The sequence below is a fragment of the Centruroides vittatus genome, unplaced genomic scaffold (genome assembly GCF_030686945.1).
Source record: "Centruroides vittatus isolate TY-2023 unplaced genomic scaffold, ASM3068694v2 contig_2480, whole genome shotgun sequence".
NCBI lineage: Eukaryota > Metazoa > Arthropoda > Arachnida > Scorpiones > Buthidae > Centruroides > Centruroides vittatus.
Genome location: NW_027121568.1, coordinates 221,703 through 239,518, shown reverse-complemented (window position 1 = coordinate 239,518; position 17,816 = coordinate 221,703). Strand labels below are relative to the sequence as shown.

Below are 17,816 nucleotides of genomic sequence, written 5' to 3'. Positions count from 1 at the left end.
AATAGAAGAAAGGAAACACCTAACCTATTCTAATAAATTACCATAATTATTACCAACAAAATTATTAGAATAGGTTAGGTTAGGTTAGAACGTGCGTCCCCACTGTTTCCTTTCTTCTATTTGCTGGAATCAGAGACGAGCCGCCATTTTGGAACCATAGGTAACATTAACCGATCTATCTAATCTCATTTTATTTAACCTTTAAATTATTCTAAACGTAATTGTTCTAATAATTCGTTTGTTTTTCGATGATATCAAACGAACAGAAGTGTAAGTGTATCTTGGAAAGAGAAAGAGATTCTTAGAAAAGATAAAGAAAATAAAAATTACTTTCGAATTAATATGTGTGATCGTAACTCCCGATTATTTCTTTATTATTATTACTATATTCAAAGTTTTAATTACTATTTAACATAACGTTCGGTAGCCGTACTACTACATAACGTCATTACTTTAGATGTCAATAATACATAATTGTTATCTTATTGGGACACGTTCTATTCAATATTTAAAATAAAAATAAATTAAATCCGTCATTTTTTTTTTTTTAAATCCCGTACCAAATTTAATTGTTATCTTTCGATTGTTTAATTTTATTATTCTATTTTTGTTTCTGTTAAACGAATATTAATATAGATTATGTAACCTATTTATAATATGTTAATTGATTTTACGACTTGATATTGTCTAAGCTAAATATATTTCTTTAATTTACTTATTAGATACATTTATTAACTCAGTCTAACTTCTGATCATTGACAGAGGCATAAAAAAAAATGGCTGTTGTTCGGAAGAAGTGGCAGTTATTGGAGATTTGACTGTCCTTTTTACTTTATAACATTAGAAAGTAGTGAATCAAATTCGATTTTCGATATGGTTAAAGTTTTAGGATTATAGTTTCTGACTTTTTACGTTAATTTTATATATAAAGAAGGATAATTTGCTGGTTACTTTCCACGTTTTATATCAACTACGTAACCATGAATCGAAATGGAACAAATCTGTTATAAAATTAAAATATTGAGTCAATTTAAAATTTTAAGTATGAAACAATATGTGTTACGTTTCTTACGATTTTTTGAGAAATAAAATTTTTGAGGATTTTTTTCATACTCCTACACACTCGGTGATCCGGCACTCTCACTAAATCCGCATTACCCTATGCAAGAAATGGTCGGATTATCGAGAGCCTGGTGTATTAAAATTATCTTGACCGATCTGGTAAACTTTCTTTACGTAAAATTTTTTTGTGTGTCAACTTATTCTACTTCTATTTATACATATTGGAGTATGATGAAAAAATTACCCCATATCAACCTTTAATAGAATTTATTACAAAAATCACTTAAAGTATCTAACTACTTCCCAAAAATCTTATTATTTGTGTATACATTTCTACTTATAACTGATATAATCAGTCGGCCGGATGGCCGAATTAATGCGCCAGACTACTGTCTAGAGATCTGATACGGGAGAACAACCCCAGGAATTTTTCAAGGGGGATCCGTGTCCCGGATATGTCGGGTCCCGTTCCTCCCTACTATCTATGATGGACATGATTAAAAGGCCCTGTTTAAAAAAAAAGGAAGAAAATTGATTTTATCACAAATAATTCAAACAAATATTATGCATAATGGAATTGCAGTGCAAATGTTTATGTACACATATATAAATATATATAAGAAAGAATCTATCGACTTTTAGATTTATATCACCGAATTTATATTTATTAATATTTATATCACTGAATATAAAAATGAATTTATTAAAATATTTTATTTACACAAAAAAAAAAATATTTATAAATTTTATAATCGAAAATAGTTTAAATATTTTTAAAATTTGATATTCTTAAAAAATAATTTAATGTCATTTCAAATAATAAACCTTTATATTTATATGTAAATATGTCTTTATATATTTCTTTAATAATATTCTTTTTATTAAATATTTTATAAAACTGTTAAAATCAGACAGATTAAAATAAAAAGACTTTGACTTTATATCTTGTGTAATAGAGAAAAATTCTTTATCATCATAAAGAATCTGGACTATTTCATTTATTTCTATAACCTGACATTATTGTCTGATGCATCAGACTTTGAAAAAACAATTATATTAATACTCAGATTTAATAAAAAAATAAATATATAGGCCTATTTATATTTTACAAAATATAAAAATTAATATTTTGTGTTCTTTTTTTAATAATTTTATCACAGTAAATCATTAAACAACTTATAGTAACATATAACTCAATCAATAACTTATATTTTGTTATTACCTTATATATTATATATATATATTGTTAATATGAACGTATATAGTCTATTATATCCATTTATTTATAATACAGTAGACCCCCCTTTAACACGGGTTCATATAACACGGATTCATGTCTACTGTATTTAAAAATTTCTGAAAATTGTAGAATTTACACTCATGTAACGTTTTTTTAAATATTAACTCTTATATAAAGTTGATACAGCCTGTTTCATATTGAAATTATTACTGGCATGTAGTTATTCAAATAGAAAACTTAATTTTTTCTGTTTTATTTTCAATTTTTTTTTTTTTTTTAAATACTTACACACACAATACTATTTATTATAAGACATAGTTGTTAAACTATTCCAAGCATTTTAATCGTAGCAAAGTTTACTTTAAGTTCGTGCAGTTATTTTTCATTTTCGACTGTAAAAAATATGATATTGATGATAAGTAGCGTTACTGATGCATGAAATATATTCTGCAAACTCTTCAGTTGGTTTTCTACAAGTTTCCAAAGTGATAAATCTATCTCTTTCAGAAATATTTCGTAGCCTGAACTATATATTCTTATCGATAATATTTTAACATTGACTATTTGAAACTTGACATCTTCTGATATTTATGGTTTAGATTTCTTATAGGGTGACAAGGAGGCATTTCATTTGGACTTCATCTTTCTTTGATAAAGTTTTATTTTCTGAGGTTTAAAAACATATATATTTTTCGTTTTCACAGGTTGATATGTTATTTTTATACATTAAATTAATAACTTTAAATGCATACGTTATTAAAGAAGTCGTATCTAGTCGAATATACAATCATTTTCCTACTTTTTATTGTAAAAATACCATTTATTATTATTATTATTATTATTATTTAAGTTGAGTAATTGCAAATTTTTTCTTTGAATTTAGTTTTTATGCATTTGAAATTTCATTTGTCTTATTTGTTTCTTTATCATAAAAAAATTCTCGTAGTCCCAATAGAATAAATTCTTCAACTGAATAACAAAAATCGTAAAAATCTTTTGTACAAAAAAAGTCCAGTTTGTCGATTTATCTCCATTAGCTACTGTGATTAAGAAGGGTAAAAAATGGAAGGGGTGTTTAAAAAATGAACCATCAGTTGCTACTTTAAAAATAAATCTACTGAACAAATCTTGTATACGTTCTGAATTTTATTATAATATCTATCTAACATAAATTTAGTAAAATTATACGGTACTTTAATGTAAAAATACTGGATATGTTTTGTAATATTATTCGAAAAAATAAAATAAGATGGATATTCTACAGTCAGAATCCATTTACACATAATAACTTGTTTCTACTAAATTTGACAAGAAAATTTGGTTTTTTTATGCTAGGATGCATATCGATTTACAGAAATATACGGTTTTCTTCCCCCATAGATACCGTTATTCAAAATAAGATAGAAAAATATTTAAGCTGTCATAATGCTATTTTCTGTCGAAGATAAGCAAAACAGTATATTGAAAGGTGTAAGACTTAAATCAGATTTACTATAGATATAAAATTTGAAATTTGATAGGTAAACAAACCAAGGTTTTAAACTCTAAACAGATATAAAAACCACATATCTTTATATGCATATTTATTGATTATACAAAAGATCTATTCAAAATCTAATGGATTAGAACGAACAATTAAAAAAACATTATATAATTCATATAAATTCTCAAAACGTTTCTGACAAAGGAGATAAAGTCAAGTGGTATATCAAGTCCTGTTTGATAAGTACTTTTTTCTCCTCCAGCAATTTACATTAATAGATTAGTTCAGACTAACACGCAACCTTCACATTGAATTTCAAATAGTTGATAGGAAAATATATATATATGTGTATGTACTGTAATTAAACATAAACCTCTATTGTAAACCAGACAGATAACCATCATTTTGATATTTTTTGAAAAGGTTTATTCATACTACGTGTATTAGGATTACATGTTTTGGGAGATTTTATTCAAAATGGAATGATCGCCTTTGTGATTTTACAGCTTTGTATTCTCAGATGGTTACGGAGCATGATGATCTCATCATGCTCTGTCACCTGAGAATATAAAAAGATAAACGACTGCAGACAAGCAGGAAATATTATCAAAAATCCATTCATACCTTAGATTAATAGTTCAATGGAGTTTTCCACTTGAAAGTTTTTGAATGCTTTATAAAGAGGTCAGCGACATACTTGTAACTTGATGACTTCAGAAACTTTGGAAAAATTTACAAAACTACTCTTGGACTTCACATATTTTCTTTACAAAACTTTCAAAAATTTAAATTTATATTAAAAAAAATAATAAAAATTATGTAAAAACTGTCATTTCATCACAATTCGTTATTAATGAAAACTAAACTAATTTTAATCATAAGAAGTCATCCCAGGCAAATTTCTTTTCTTGTGTGTTAATTTTATTTTACATTATATTTAAAAAAAAATGAATAATTTATTATATTTATATGTATTTTAAATATTCTAGTATTTTACTTTCATTCAAAAATCCTAAAAATTTTAAAAATACGGCTTTGTTTTTGTGCCGTAACGAACCCGATTCGATAATGCGTAAGTAGCAACCTGTGGGGCACTAGGTCGTTTCCTGCACACTATTAAACTTCCTTTGGCCCGAAGGTAGACGAACTGACGTCATCGTCCCAGACCTTAACTTAATACCACACCCATTGATGAGGTCGACGAGTAAGTATTCTGAAGATAGGTCACTAAACAGCTGAACGCAAACAAGTAAGGTAAGTAAGGAATGCTACCATTACAGAAGCGATCTTTGTATAGAGTCTCGCTAAGCTTTTTTTATGCATATTATGTATTATATTAAAATAATTTTATCAATATATTTATAATATTTATTAGAATTTTTATAAAATCTATATAAAATATTTAATTTATATCAACTTAAAAATTCTGAATTATAAAATCAATAAAACGTAAAAATTATTTAATTATTTTTTTTAAATTAAAAAAAAAAACTAAAATTTAAATATAAAATATTTAGAATTTTAAGCGTTTAGTTTAAGCAACAATATATAATTTAATTTATTATTATTTTTTTTATAAATAAAAAATATTAATAACTTTATTAAAAATTATAAAATGGAAAACATGAAATAAATCATTTCTTCATTTATTAGATTTAAGAAATTTTAAATTTAACAGTAAAAAATTATATAAATTCCTTCAAACAAGAAGCTTATCATAAAAAAACCTTATAAAAATATATTAAATATAATTATAGTATATAAATATATTAAATATAATAATTACTAAAGTCTAGAAATTTCATTAAATTTCACGATTCAAGTGTATTGATTATACAGAATTTTTAAAAGTAAATTTAAGTGTTTTTTTTTTTTAAAAAAAGGATAATCAAAATGTCATCGTGCAGCCGTCATTAACTTTCTTGACAATTTTGTAGGTTTTCGCGTAATTTTTTAATTAAATAGATATGAAAAGTCTTATAGATAAGGAGAAGCGTATGCCCCTCTGCCCCTCCTAGAATACATCTCTGCCCTGTATTACTATAAAATTTTCCATGTTTTAATTTATATAAATAAATAGAGGCAAATTTCTTGTATAATAAATTTCAAAATTGACTATTTATATTATGGAAATGTAATAAGGAACAGAACAAATAATAAAAATAATTTTTACGTTTAATTTTTTATTATCTAAGCTTATACAGTATTCTGCTCGATCTCGTATTATTAAAAATTTAGCTATATAGCGAATTATAGGTTAAATTTCTTAAATTTGGATATTTTATTTATATATAAATTATTTAAAAACAGAGGCAGATTTAGCCTATATATAATCAATTAAGCAGGCATTGTTTCTTAAAATCGTTCTATACATAAATAATAATTTGCAAATAAAATTACATAGGTATGTTATTTTCTATATTTTATTTATAAACCATACTACAAGGCTAGAAAAATTAATAAGTTATCTTCTTTAATTAGTAATTGATATAGGTTAATTAAGTTTAATTAATTTTATAATCTGAAACATTTGGTCAAGTTTCATGTTAAGTTTTAATTACTTCGAACTATTTACGAAGTATTCTAATAATTATAATTGTCATTATTGAAGTAAAAATTCTCATTTTAAAATAATATCATAGAAAAATGTTTTTATAAAATTGTAAAAGGATTAAATATTGTGCCGCTTATGATTCCCGGATCGTTAAATCCGCCACTGTTTTGAAAACAACTTGAAGTTTAAAACATTTGTTTTTATGATCTATTTTATTTAAATCTAAATAATAAATTTACATTAAATTTCAGGATAAGATGTTTTACTTGATAATCTTATTAATAATCGAAGCCAAAGGTATATCAGTACCTCAACCAGTTGTTTTACCACCACCCTTATCACACGTTCGTTTAATAACTGCTAATCAGAGAAATCCAGTAATATATACTTCATCCAATTCATTACATGGATCAATTGTTTCTCCAAATTTGGAAACGGCACACAGAAGAATACCTGCAAGAAATATAAATTCTCATCTAGACTTAGACGTAACAGAATATCCTATAGTATCTCGACATATTGATAGGAACCATCGCAGACCTAATCAACAAAGACCGGTTGAATATTATCCCGTTCAGAAAGACATTTACGTTAACGACGAACAACTCCCGAATCTTAACGGCCTTCCCGCTAATCTGAAGAATCCTAAATTTGAATTTGGTTTCGTACCGCTCACTTCGATTCGTGTGTCGAATTTCGTATCCGCCATTAACTCGACACTTCGTAATGACACTTTAGTACATTCGAAAAGAATTATTAATCCTCCAAAACCTTACGTCGCACCTAGTCAACCCTACGTCGCACCTAGTGAACCCTACGTTGCACCTAGTCAACCTTACATTACGTCCAATCAAGCGGATATTGTAACGACTTTATCTGATTTTAATAAGACTTTTGAATTAGACTGTAATGGAAAAGAAGATTTGGGATGGTGCGAACTTGGAGAAAATTATCCGAGGTATCTCTGATTTATTTTTTCTTCTACAAAATATAGTATTTAAGTGTAGCAGTTCACATTTGACTTTAATCAATTTAAAATTACTTAATTATGTAATAAAGAGCGATGTAATATCTGTAAAGTACTAATTTAACCCGTTTTATTGCTTACGAATCAATTAAAAGGATTGATTTATGTGGTTCAATGGATTAAAAAAAAAAAAAAAAACGATACTTTGTTTCTATTATATAAAACTAGAATAAACCGAGGTAAATTTTACTTATCTTAAATGCATTTTGATTGCTTTTGATTTTTATCAAGTAGGTCAATAAACGAAAATTATTGGTCTTTTGTTGCAGTTTCTAATACATATTTTGTTAGAGGACGTTTGATTAGAGTCAGTATTTTTTTTTTTTTTTTGTAACTAAAAATATGTAGGCTTTAAGAGCAATAACATTAAAAAATTGTGTCAATAATATAATTTTAAAAATAGCTTTTTGATTTATTCTATAATAGGGTTGATATAGAGCATGTTATTAGCCGATGTTCGAATCTGTTAACTAAACTTTACGTGGAAGTTCCAGAAACGAATGATGATAAAACACCCGAAACGATCGATTATCAACTAGATTTAATAAATAAAAGAACTAAAGAACGAAAGAATTATAATCCGTGGTCGTGGAGTTCATATTCTGGCGAAAATGGAAAACTTTGCGAAGTGGATAGAAAATATATTAAACCGAGTTTATCCAAAAATGTTAAAGGAAAATGGTACCTGATCGTTCAAACTGAAAACTACATTCAGAAAGTCCATCTAGAGACATGCAGGTAAATTGAATTTTCTCTTATATACTTTTTTAATACTTGTTGCATACATATATATATATAAAGTAAATAATTTCTTTCAGAAACGCAGGTGAATCTTGTAAAAAACTAGGAAACTGCGGTTTAAAATCGAAATGTGTACAGAAGTATAGCTATCAGTTATTGATAAGTATCGATCCTCAGAAGTTTTCAGATTGTCCTTTCATGGGTTTATATCGATTTCCAAGTTTATGCGTTTGTCACGCCAACGAGACTTAATATATACTAAATCTATTTTAGTATAGATCAAACGTTAGAATGATATGGATTGTGTATAAAAAAACCAACACTTTAGAAACCACATCATTTTTTATGCAAAATGTAAAAAAGTGCGTTGAATCGATCGATTTTTGTATTACTCTCTCGTCAGGTTGAGTGCGGTTTATTCATAAAAAAATATCTTATTTTAGTTTATTTTGCATATTTCGAACTCTTAGGATTAGTAATATAATATAGGCTATATATATATATATATATATTTTATTTATATTACATAGATTCTGTTATATTATAATTCACATCGCATTTTTTTCGTATTCGTATATTACCCGCATTGATAGTCACAAACAACTACGGTATTTACATATTAAACATTTTACGAGGAAGTAAAATTTTATGTTGAAAAACTATTATCTTTTGTATATCATACCCAAGAGATTATTTTAAAAGAAAAGTTATTCACATTCAGAGTTTTTTAGCGTGTAACAGATTGATCAAAGAAAGAGCTTGCTGCTTATTTTTAAATTTAAAAAAAAGGAGTTTTGATAAACAATTTTATACTATAACGCATCTTTTATTATTTATATCATAAATATAATATAATTATTTTTATAAGTTACAATGTAATTATCTGAAACAATACATTTTAAATAAAGTATTTTATAACTTATTTATTTATTTAAGCTAAAAAAAAAAATAGCTTGCATTTCTAGTTTTTCAAAATCTTAATAATTGTATAAGTTTTAGATGAGTTTAAAGACTATAAAAGCAGTAAAGTAATTTAATAAAACTTTATAACGCGTGGCATAGGAGAGTGTTTGAGATGAATAATACAAGGGTTTTATAAATACGCACGTTACAAAAACCGTAATCAACAATGATACATTGTTATATGAATAATATATTAAATCGTGTTTTATAGTTTTTATTTAAAAAAAAGTAATAAATAATGTAATAAATCAATTTTAAAATAATAAAGTTTACTTAAATAAAAATTTTAAATTGATTTATCTCTTTACTTTCTCAAATTTGATTTATTAATACTTGTCGTTTCATGTTTTTATGTACGATTGTTAGCAATAATAATAATAATGATAATAAAATAAACAATAAATAAAATATTGCGAAGACAAGATTAGTTGAACAGGAATCAATTTTAAAGAATTTGCCCCATTTTTTTTTCCAAGAAGAAGCGATAAACAAGTTTTTAGGATGGAAAAATAAAGAAGAAAATCATCTTAATCATCAGAGCGCATTTTTTTTTTAAGGTTTCAAACGGAACTTATTCTTCTACTTGCCTGAAAATCAACATGTGTTACCACTCGTAACTGTATTTCGTCATATGTTATGTAAATGTGATATATCCGTTACTGTCAAAGTAAAATGGACCAGGAAGTGAGAAATGACAGCGAGAAGAACTAGGAAAAAAAAAAAAACATCTTTAATTACTTCATTCTATTAAAAGCTACATAAATAATTTACACGTTTCAATACATTTTCATATATTTATAGACTTTAACGAAATTTTTTTCTTTCGCTTAATAATAGAATAAACCATAATTAATTGTGAACAAGAAAACGCTGCTTTTATTTGTTTACTTAAAAAATGAATTAATAATCAAAAAATAAACATTCTTTATAATTTTATTTTAAAAATAAGTTATATTTAAGTATTATGTTCAAATATTTGAGAATTAAGAACGATTTAAAATCTATTACATTAATGAACAGATTTTAAATTTTGCTCACAGATGGCGCATGTAATAATAAATATATATATATATATATACCGTATATAATACTATATTAATTTTTTAAATAAATTGCAAAAAAAAACATAAAATATTTAAATTTGTGATGTTTAAAACAATAACATTTTATTAAAATTTATTAATATGTTCAATCAGAAAATATACTTAATATTTAAAATAAAAATAATAAGTAAAAGAAAATTAATTTCTAATAAAACTTTTTTTTTTAAATTATTGTTTTACTATAAATTACCTGTATAATTAAATAATAAAAAAGAATTAGTTAAAACAAATTTTTAAAATTCTTATTAACAATTATATCAAGTTACTGCAAAGAAAAATTAAAAAAAAAAAATAAATAAAAAAAATTAAAAATTAAATTCATCATTTTCAACACCAGATGGCCGTTTAGGTACTGTACCTAGTTACCGTCGTTGCTTGTTAGTATCATGCAACGATGCTTTAGATCGACCAGAAAAAGAGTGGTTGCTGTTATCTTGGCAAGAGTATTATTGTATGAAGAAGTGTCGTTGTCACCAGGTTAAAATGTTTAATATACCTGTTAAAATGTGAAATTATAAACAGACAGAGTGAAAAAGGTAGGTATTGATGTAGGCCTAACTACTTTATCTCTATGAATAATCTACTCAAGTTTTTAGATTTACCTTGAAAAGAAATATGGTTGGATTTGAAAAATTTTATTAATTAACTATATCGATTTTTATAATATTAATGATATAATAATCACGGAGAACATTTTATATTTGATTATTCAACAAATTACATACAAACTTTTCACACGATTGATTATAATAACATCTTAAGTTTATTAATTAGTAAACAATACAAAATGTTAAACTTTAATTCAAAAACAATACTTCTGAATAAAAAAATAAACTCATTCATAAGTATTAAAATTCATTGATTAAATCCAACATTCAAAACTTCTTAATAAGTAATTTATTTATTTATTTATTTCTCTATTTATTAAAGAAAAAACAATTTAATCTCTATTATAATCCAATGATAAAGTGGTTTTTGTTAACATGATAACATTAAAATATTTATTTATTTATTTTTTCTTTGTGTTAGATCACTTATTTTAGGTTTTGTCACCTATTTTCGCTTATTTTAATATATATATATAATATATTTTTTTTAATATTTAAAAATATGATATAGGATTTCTGTGCTACATTTTGAACTTTGTTATTTATTTTTAGAAAATTAGAAAAAAAATGAAGATTATTAATAAACAAATATATATTTTTTTCTTATTTAATTACATTGTTTAATAGTTGTTCATTTATAAAGCTCCTAATTGAAAAATTATATTGAAGAAGAAAATATTTTAAAAAATTGTAACTTTCAAAAATTGAAAGTTCAAAATGTGCAATTAAACAAAAGTAGACAGATTTTTCAATTTAGTACTTCATTGATAAATTCATTAATATGCCCGGGACTATCAGCATTGGGAATTTTAATCTTTTCATAAGAACAAAAAAAAAAAAAAACAAAATTGGAATGGCATTCTGGTGCATTCTCACTGAAAAAAGTAGTCTGTGAATATGTACACAAAGATGAACAATTGTTCACTGGATTATCTTGTAAAGAAAAAAACAAAATAGCAAACAATATTTCTTTCATTTATTAAATATATATATTTAAGTAAAAAAAATGTACTTTTTTAAGAAAGTTTGTATGGATATTTAAGATTGTTGTAAATATGTAGTATAAAATTATAAGTTTTGTGTCATATATTAATATTTAAAAGAAATATTGTTATACTAAGTATCAAATGTTAAACTTTGATAGAAACTTTAATTAAAATACAGATGTTTTATTTAAGTTTCTTGAAATAATTAAATTTTTTTAATCTTACATTTTGAAATGTATAATTTATTATACTGGTTAAGTTCTTAAAATATATAAAACTGGTTTTAGAAATAATTTTTATTAGGGATAAAAATACATTATCTTGTATCATTATCTAATCACTGTGCAAAGTTTTATGCCTTAAGTCTCATATATATAATTTTTTTTTTTTTTTTTTTTTGTTAAATTTTCATAATAGAATTATCATAGTTCTCTATATTTATGAAATTTTAAAAATATTAAGAACTATGTATTAAAAAATTTATTGTGTACTTTTATAAAGTATTTTGATATCAAAATAATTTATTTCATAAATTTAGATAAGTACATAATTTTCAAAATTATTTCAAAGTGAAAATTAAAAATTGTTTTAGTTTTGTTTAATAAAGCATTTAATTAAAATACATTCTTTCAAATCTATTTGATTTATATTACACGAGAATTAGTAATCAAATATTTGTTTCAAAACCTTTGAGGCATGAAAATTTAATAAATTTTATGCCTTAAGATTTTGACACATACTAAAGACACACTTATATGGAAAAAATTGCTTTTACCTAAAATACTGAATAGCAGTTTTTTCAAAATAAGTTTTAAAAGGAAAGTAAGATTTTCCTTTTATACATAAAGAAACTACACATTAATTATTATATTAATAAATATATTTTTTATTTTTATTTTAAAATACAAAATAGAGTTAAATGAAATGAAAAAATTAATCATTATTTTATTTTGATAATGTTAATATTTTCAAAAATTTAGTGTTTTTATTGAATAAATTAAACATCTTAAACTAGCACAAAATTATTATTATTCTGAATATTTCAAATCTATTTTATTTTAACATCATTTTTAAAATGCATTTTGTTGGTTGGCAATCAAAACCTGGTATCTCCAATAATGAGTCAAAAAACCACATTTTTGCATTAATGTATTGTAAAGTCAATTTCTATAGTTTGCCAAAATTTTGGCAATATATTTTGGATAATACAATCATAGTAAGTAGTGTGTATCTTTAAGCACTCTCTCTGACATTAACAAAAACTCTGAACCTTGTACTCAAAATTTTTAGCTCCATTGAAATGACATATTTTTTAGCTCTCCTGTAAAATTTTAGGAAATGCAAATGACAGTTTGTTTTTGGGTTTCATTGTATTTTTTCTTGCTGTTTTTCATTTAATTAAATTGTGTATGATTGCTATTAGATAGGATTTTTATTTTAAATGTTTTTACTTCCATAGCTTTAGAAATTTACATTGTGTGATTGAATTATAATAAAACCTGTCCAAAATGGAACCTCAATGAAACAGAAACCTGCATAAATGAGAAAATTTCTTCAGAACAGAGTGCTTTTCAATGTTAAAAAAAACTTTTTCAAAATGAAAACATGTCAAACTGGAAAAAAATATTCAGTACTGTGCGATTCTGAATGGGTTCGTTCCATTTGTTCTCACAGCAGAAAACAGATTCCAGAGATTTTAAATTTGTGTCTTTTATTTCTTATCACAAGAATGTGCAATTTTTGGACAATATAATTATAGTAAAACTGTATAAACTTTCCACAAGTTTTACTATAATTGTATAAAGTTGGAAAATATTAATACTGAATGATAATTAATATAAATGACAATTGAAAACAATTTCTTTTATTTTTTTGTTTAAATTATATTAAATTTTCATTATCATATAATTAAATTACATTATTTATAAAACATATTTATATTATTGAGGATATAACATTATCTATTTCTTTTCTTTGGGATTACTGTTGAATCTAGAAGTATTTTTTTTTCTAGGAAATGCAAAATTTATTTAGAGAAAATAATTAAATTTAAGTATTTATTACCATACAGGGAAGCCGCTTGTCTATTAGAAATTCTATATGAACTACATTTTCTTTAATGACACAGTAGACAGTAATGAAAACAATGTAATTACTCTGAACTATATACATCATATTAAAAATTACTACATAAAAACAGAGCAATAAAAATAAATAAATGAGATAGTGAACCTATTGTAATGAATTGTTAAGAATAAGCTTGTAAGACTGTACTAAAATTTTATGATAAAGATCACCAAACTACACAATCATGGTTGGACACAGCACCAGATGCTGAAACAAATGAAAACAAATACTGGGAATGATATTCCTCCCTATTTCCTACTTTTATTAGCATAACTGCATTGAATTTTTCACAATATGCTTTGAAGAAGTTTGTAATACTAGGATTATTTGATTTGGATATAACAATGGGTAGCTACTAAAGAGCATGATTCATTGTAGTGAGAAATTGGATATAGATAATTTGGTTGCTAGTAAGGCTGTACTAAAATTACAAAATGGTTTTTAAGTAACAACTTAGGTTTGATATAAATATTTCAATGATTTTTAACAGAAACTTTAATATACAATACTATTACTGAGTACTAAAAAAACTATAATCCACCAAGATATTTTGGAATACTAAAATTCAATGATAGCCTGCCTACTTTGTGGAATCCTAAAATTGTGGATTCATAATGTTTACATAATTTTTGTGTATGCTGATTCTGGTCCCCAATAATGATTAACCTCATTTGAAAATATTTAGTTAACATTTATTTTTTATTCTCTTCTAGAAAACATTCGATTCTGAATTTATCTAGTATTTAATTAAATACAATTAAATAACATACAGCAAATTATATAGAAAATTTTATATTTTTAAATTACAATTAAAAGTTTTCTGTATTCAGAGTTGAAGATTGGCTTATTGAAGAGAGAGTTTTTGTTAACATGTTTCTTAAAATACTCAAAAAAAAATTAACAATCTGATATGATTTATTAAATATTAAAATTTACTATCATCACTTACTTGGAAGGATAAAAACTATGATATATGGCAAATGATAGATCACAAGATAATTATAAATTAGTGTTATCGGATTTTGAAAACTGCAAATAATTTTATAAGTTATATTATATATATATATATATGAATTAATTTAATAACAGAAAATTGAAAAATACAAAAAAACATAGCTGTGAGAGGATTTCCGTAAAAATACTAAATATGGACAGTAAGACCCCGTTTAATGCAGGGGATGCGTTCCTAGATGACAAAGTGTTAAGTGAAACAGCATTAAACGAAGTCATTTTAACATAGAGTAAATAGGGAAAGGGGAACATCCGACCAAAAATAAACAAATTTTACTATATTTTAAGTTATTTTCATATTAATTTGCATAATAATATATGTTAAATAACACAGAACATATGCACACAGAAATGTAAAGTTCATTTTTTGTGATGAAGGTTCTGGCTCTTCTGAAATTCTTGTTTTTTGCAATAAAGGTGTGTAGTTTCATTTGTCGCTTTTTTTCTTTCCTCAAGCAAATGTCGGTAGCAGAAGAGCGCATCCAAAATGCCTCGTCTTGCTTTTGCACTCCTTTCAAAATCTGGATCATTCGCTACAATTTGATCAACAATTTTGGTTATCATTATCAAACTTTTGCTAAGGAAATCTGTAACAAGTTGTTTGGATACTTCGTTTTCAGAATCTCTATTCTCAAGTTCTACATGAATTCCTTGTTCTGCCAGTTCTTGAAGGTCGTCATTGTAAGGTTCTCACCAGAAACCTACAGTAACTCCTCGATATCCTGCTCGTCTACGTCTAGTCCTGCTGTATTGATTAGGTTGTCAATTTGGTCAATGATTGGCTCTTCTCGTTGAGAATCCTTGGATACCTTCAGCCATACATTCTTCCACACTCTGTTCATGCATTTATCAGTTAATTCATGCCAAGCAAAGTCAATATTTCCTATGCATCCATGATGTTATGTTTTTTCCAAAATTGCACGAAACAAACATAGATTTAAGGAAAGTACAGTGCTATGACAAATTGCCACCTTTTGCTGATTGGTTCGTGTTTGGGAATAATTGTATTATATATGAATCAATGAAATGCTGCGTTAATTTGAATTAGCATAAATTTTGAGCGTTTTTAGGCTTCAAGCAGACCGTGTTATTGAATCAGCGTTAATTGAGGCAATGTTAAGCGGGGTCCTACTGAATAAGCATTGGATGAAAATGCATGATTAAAATATAATTCCAAACAAAAAACATGCTAAAATAATATTAACATTTTATTTGTACATTATAACTTTTAATAATTATAATTTATATTATTTTCAAACTGTAAATCACAAAACTGATTATGATATTTGCAGAGATACAAATTTTAAAAAGATAACAGATAAATTCAATTAGTATAGTTTTAAATTTTTAAATTGTATTTCCTTTGAATCTAGAAATAACATATAGACCATCATAAACTTGACATATGAATTCAAAATGTAACAACTTTTAATATCCGTCAGTAAATTAAAAAAGACATGTTTTGAACTACCTGTAGCAGTCTTATTTAATGTGTAAACAGAATTACTTTAAACTTTTGTAAGGCTTATATAATTCTTTACATCAATCATAATTTTAAGTAGTGCATTCAAGATGTTACTTTTACACGCAAGATGTTAAAATATTACTGCTTTAGAATTTTGTTTAAGATAAAAGGTGACTACTTAAGGTAGATGAAAATGTTTGTATCTTAATAATTTATTGCTAAGTATTTGTTATATTTTGAGTCTGAAGAAGAATAAACAAACTGAAAATATTTGTATAATAAATAATTTACTCTATTAAAATAATCTTGTATATAAACAGTTTTGATAAAACTGATTAAGAAAATATCTTTAATATATTTTTATTTTATTTTATGTTATTAATTATATGTAATTTTATTTAATCAATTATTATTTTATCAATAAAAAGACCACAATTCTTTTTCCGTTAATGCAGAATATTTTAAAATCTAATTTCAAGAGTGATAAAAATATGACTATTGTTACAACTATAACAGTGCTAATAAGTTCTGTGAATTTGATTATGATGTATATTACTAAAATTCAAATGGTTTTTATTAAATGTTTAATCACAAACTACTAAGTTAAGATCACCAAAATGTTTATTATTTTTGGACTAACTTTGATGTTCACAAACATGTTCTAGAATGGGCCTGGCCAACTCAAATTGTTTCGCGGGCCACATTGATCACGCGTAACATTACGGTGGGCCACAATTTAGGCAAACATGCTTTTAAAAAAGTAAAACAAATATAAAATGAATAAGATTTTATTGTTATACCAAGAATTCGTACTCGCACTTGCGCATTATAACAATGACACACGCAAATTTTCATTTATTTAATTGTTTTGGTATACACATAACAGAAAAAAGTTTTAATAGATATATAATATCACTTAGTGGGCCACACAATTTAACATGATAGGCTGCGGGTTGGCCAGGCCTGTTCTAGAAGCACATGTATATGAACACCTGCTTCTAAGCATGTCAGAACTTGTCACTGTATGTTTCTTTTTATAGCCTATATTTTTTGTACCTGAGATGTGCTTTCCATTTTCAATCAATGGTGATTGAATAATGGTAAATACATTGACTTGGAATGAGTTTGACAGATTACCCAATGTACATTTTAAAAATATTCCTGATTGATTAACTTGAAGAATCAGAAGATGATGGTATTATAGAAGACAATAACAAATCATTCAAATCATTTAGACATACTGGAAATAGTGAAGTGTTATATGTTTTTTGGTCAGAAGCCACAATAATGTGTGAAATTTAGTGTGGAATGGTAACTCAGTATAGTCATTTAAGCCAACCTAAGGTGTATGATTGGGTCCAGAGATTTAAGAATGACACATTATAATCTGTCTTCAGCACAATTTTGTACTTACCTGCTGCAAACTTTTCTGTATCCAAGGTCATT

At 25.1% G+C, this 17,816-nt stretch overlaps 3 protein-coding genes across 4 annotated transcripts in view; 2 read left to right on the top strand and 1 right to left on the bottom strand.

The window, feature by feature from the left end:
* Positions 1-17,816, bottom strand: part of LOC136971370 (cadherin-23-like) — a 132,186-nt gene that overhangs the window by 103,991 nt on the left and 10,379 nt on the right. The window lies entirely within an intron of this gene.
* LOC136971372 (uncharacterized) lies at positions 4,848-8,834 on the top strand. 2 transcript variants are annotated; one of them, XM_067265815.1, is made up of 4 exons: positions 4,848-5,039; positions 6,591-7,297; positions 7,793-8,104; positions 8,185-8,834. In XM_067265815.1, exons 2-4 carry the CDS (start codon positions 6,597-6,599, stop codon positions 8,357-8,359), a joined length of 1,188 nt encoding a protein of 395 aa, XP_067121916.1. In that variant the 5' UTR covers positions 4,848-5,039; positions 6,591-6,596; the 3' UTR covers positions 8,360-8,834. The 2 variants fall into 2 exon arrangements, with proteins under 2 accessions (XP_067121916.1, XP_067121917.1); XM_067265816.1 differs by having other exon boundaries at positions 8,168-8,283.
* LOC136971373 (bifunctional heparan sulfate N-deacetylase/N-sulfotransferase-like) overlaps positions 10,536-17,816 on the top strand; it is a 66,822-nt gene continuing 59,541 nt past the window's right edge. The window contains exon 1 of the mRNA XM_067265817.1: positions 10,536-10,709. The gene's annotated coding sequence lies outside the window, so the exon portion shown is untranslated. The remainder of the gene's footprint in view (positions 10,710-17,816) is intronic.

Coding starts and splice junctions, on each gene's coding strand:
- LOC136971372 (XM_067265815.1), top strand. CDS start 6,597: ATGTTTTACTTGATAATCTTATTAATAATCGAAGCCAAAGGTATATCA. Junction 7,298..7,792: donor CTTGGAGAAAATTATCCGAG/GTATCTCTGATT, acceptor ATTCTATAATAG/GGTTGATATAGAGCATGTTA. Junction 8,105..8,184: donor GTCCATCTAGAGACATGCAG/GTAAATTGAATT, acceptor AATTTCTTTCAG/AAACGCAGGTGAATCTTGTA.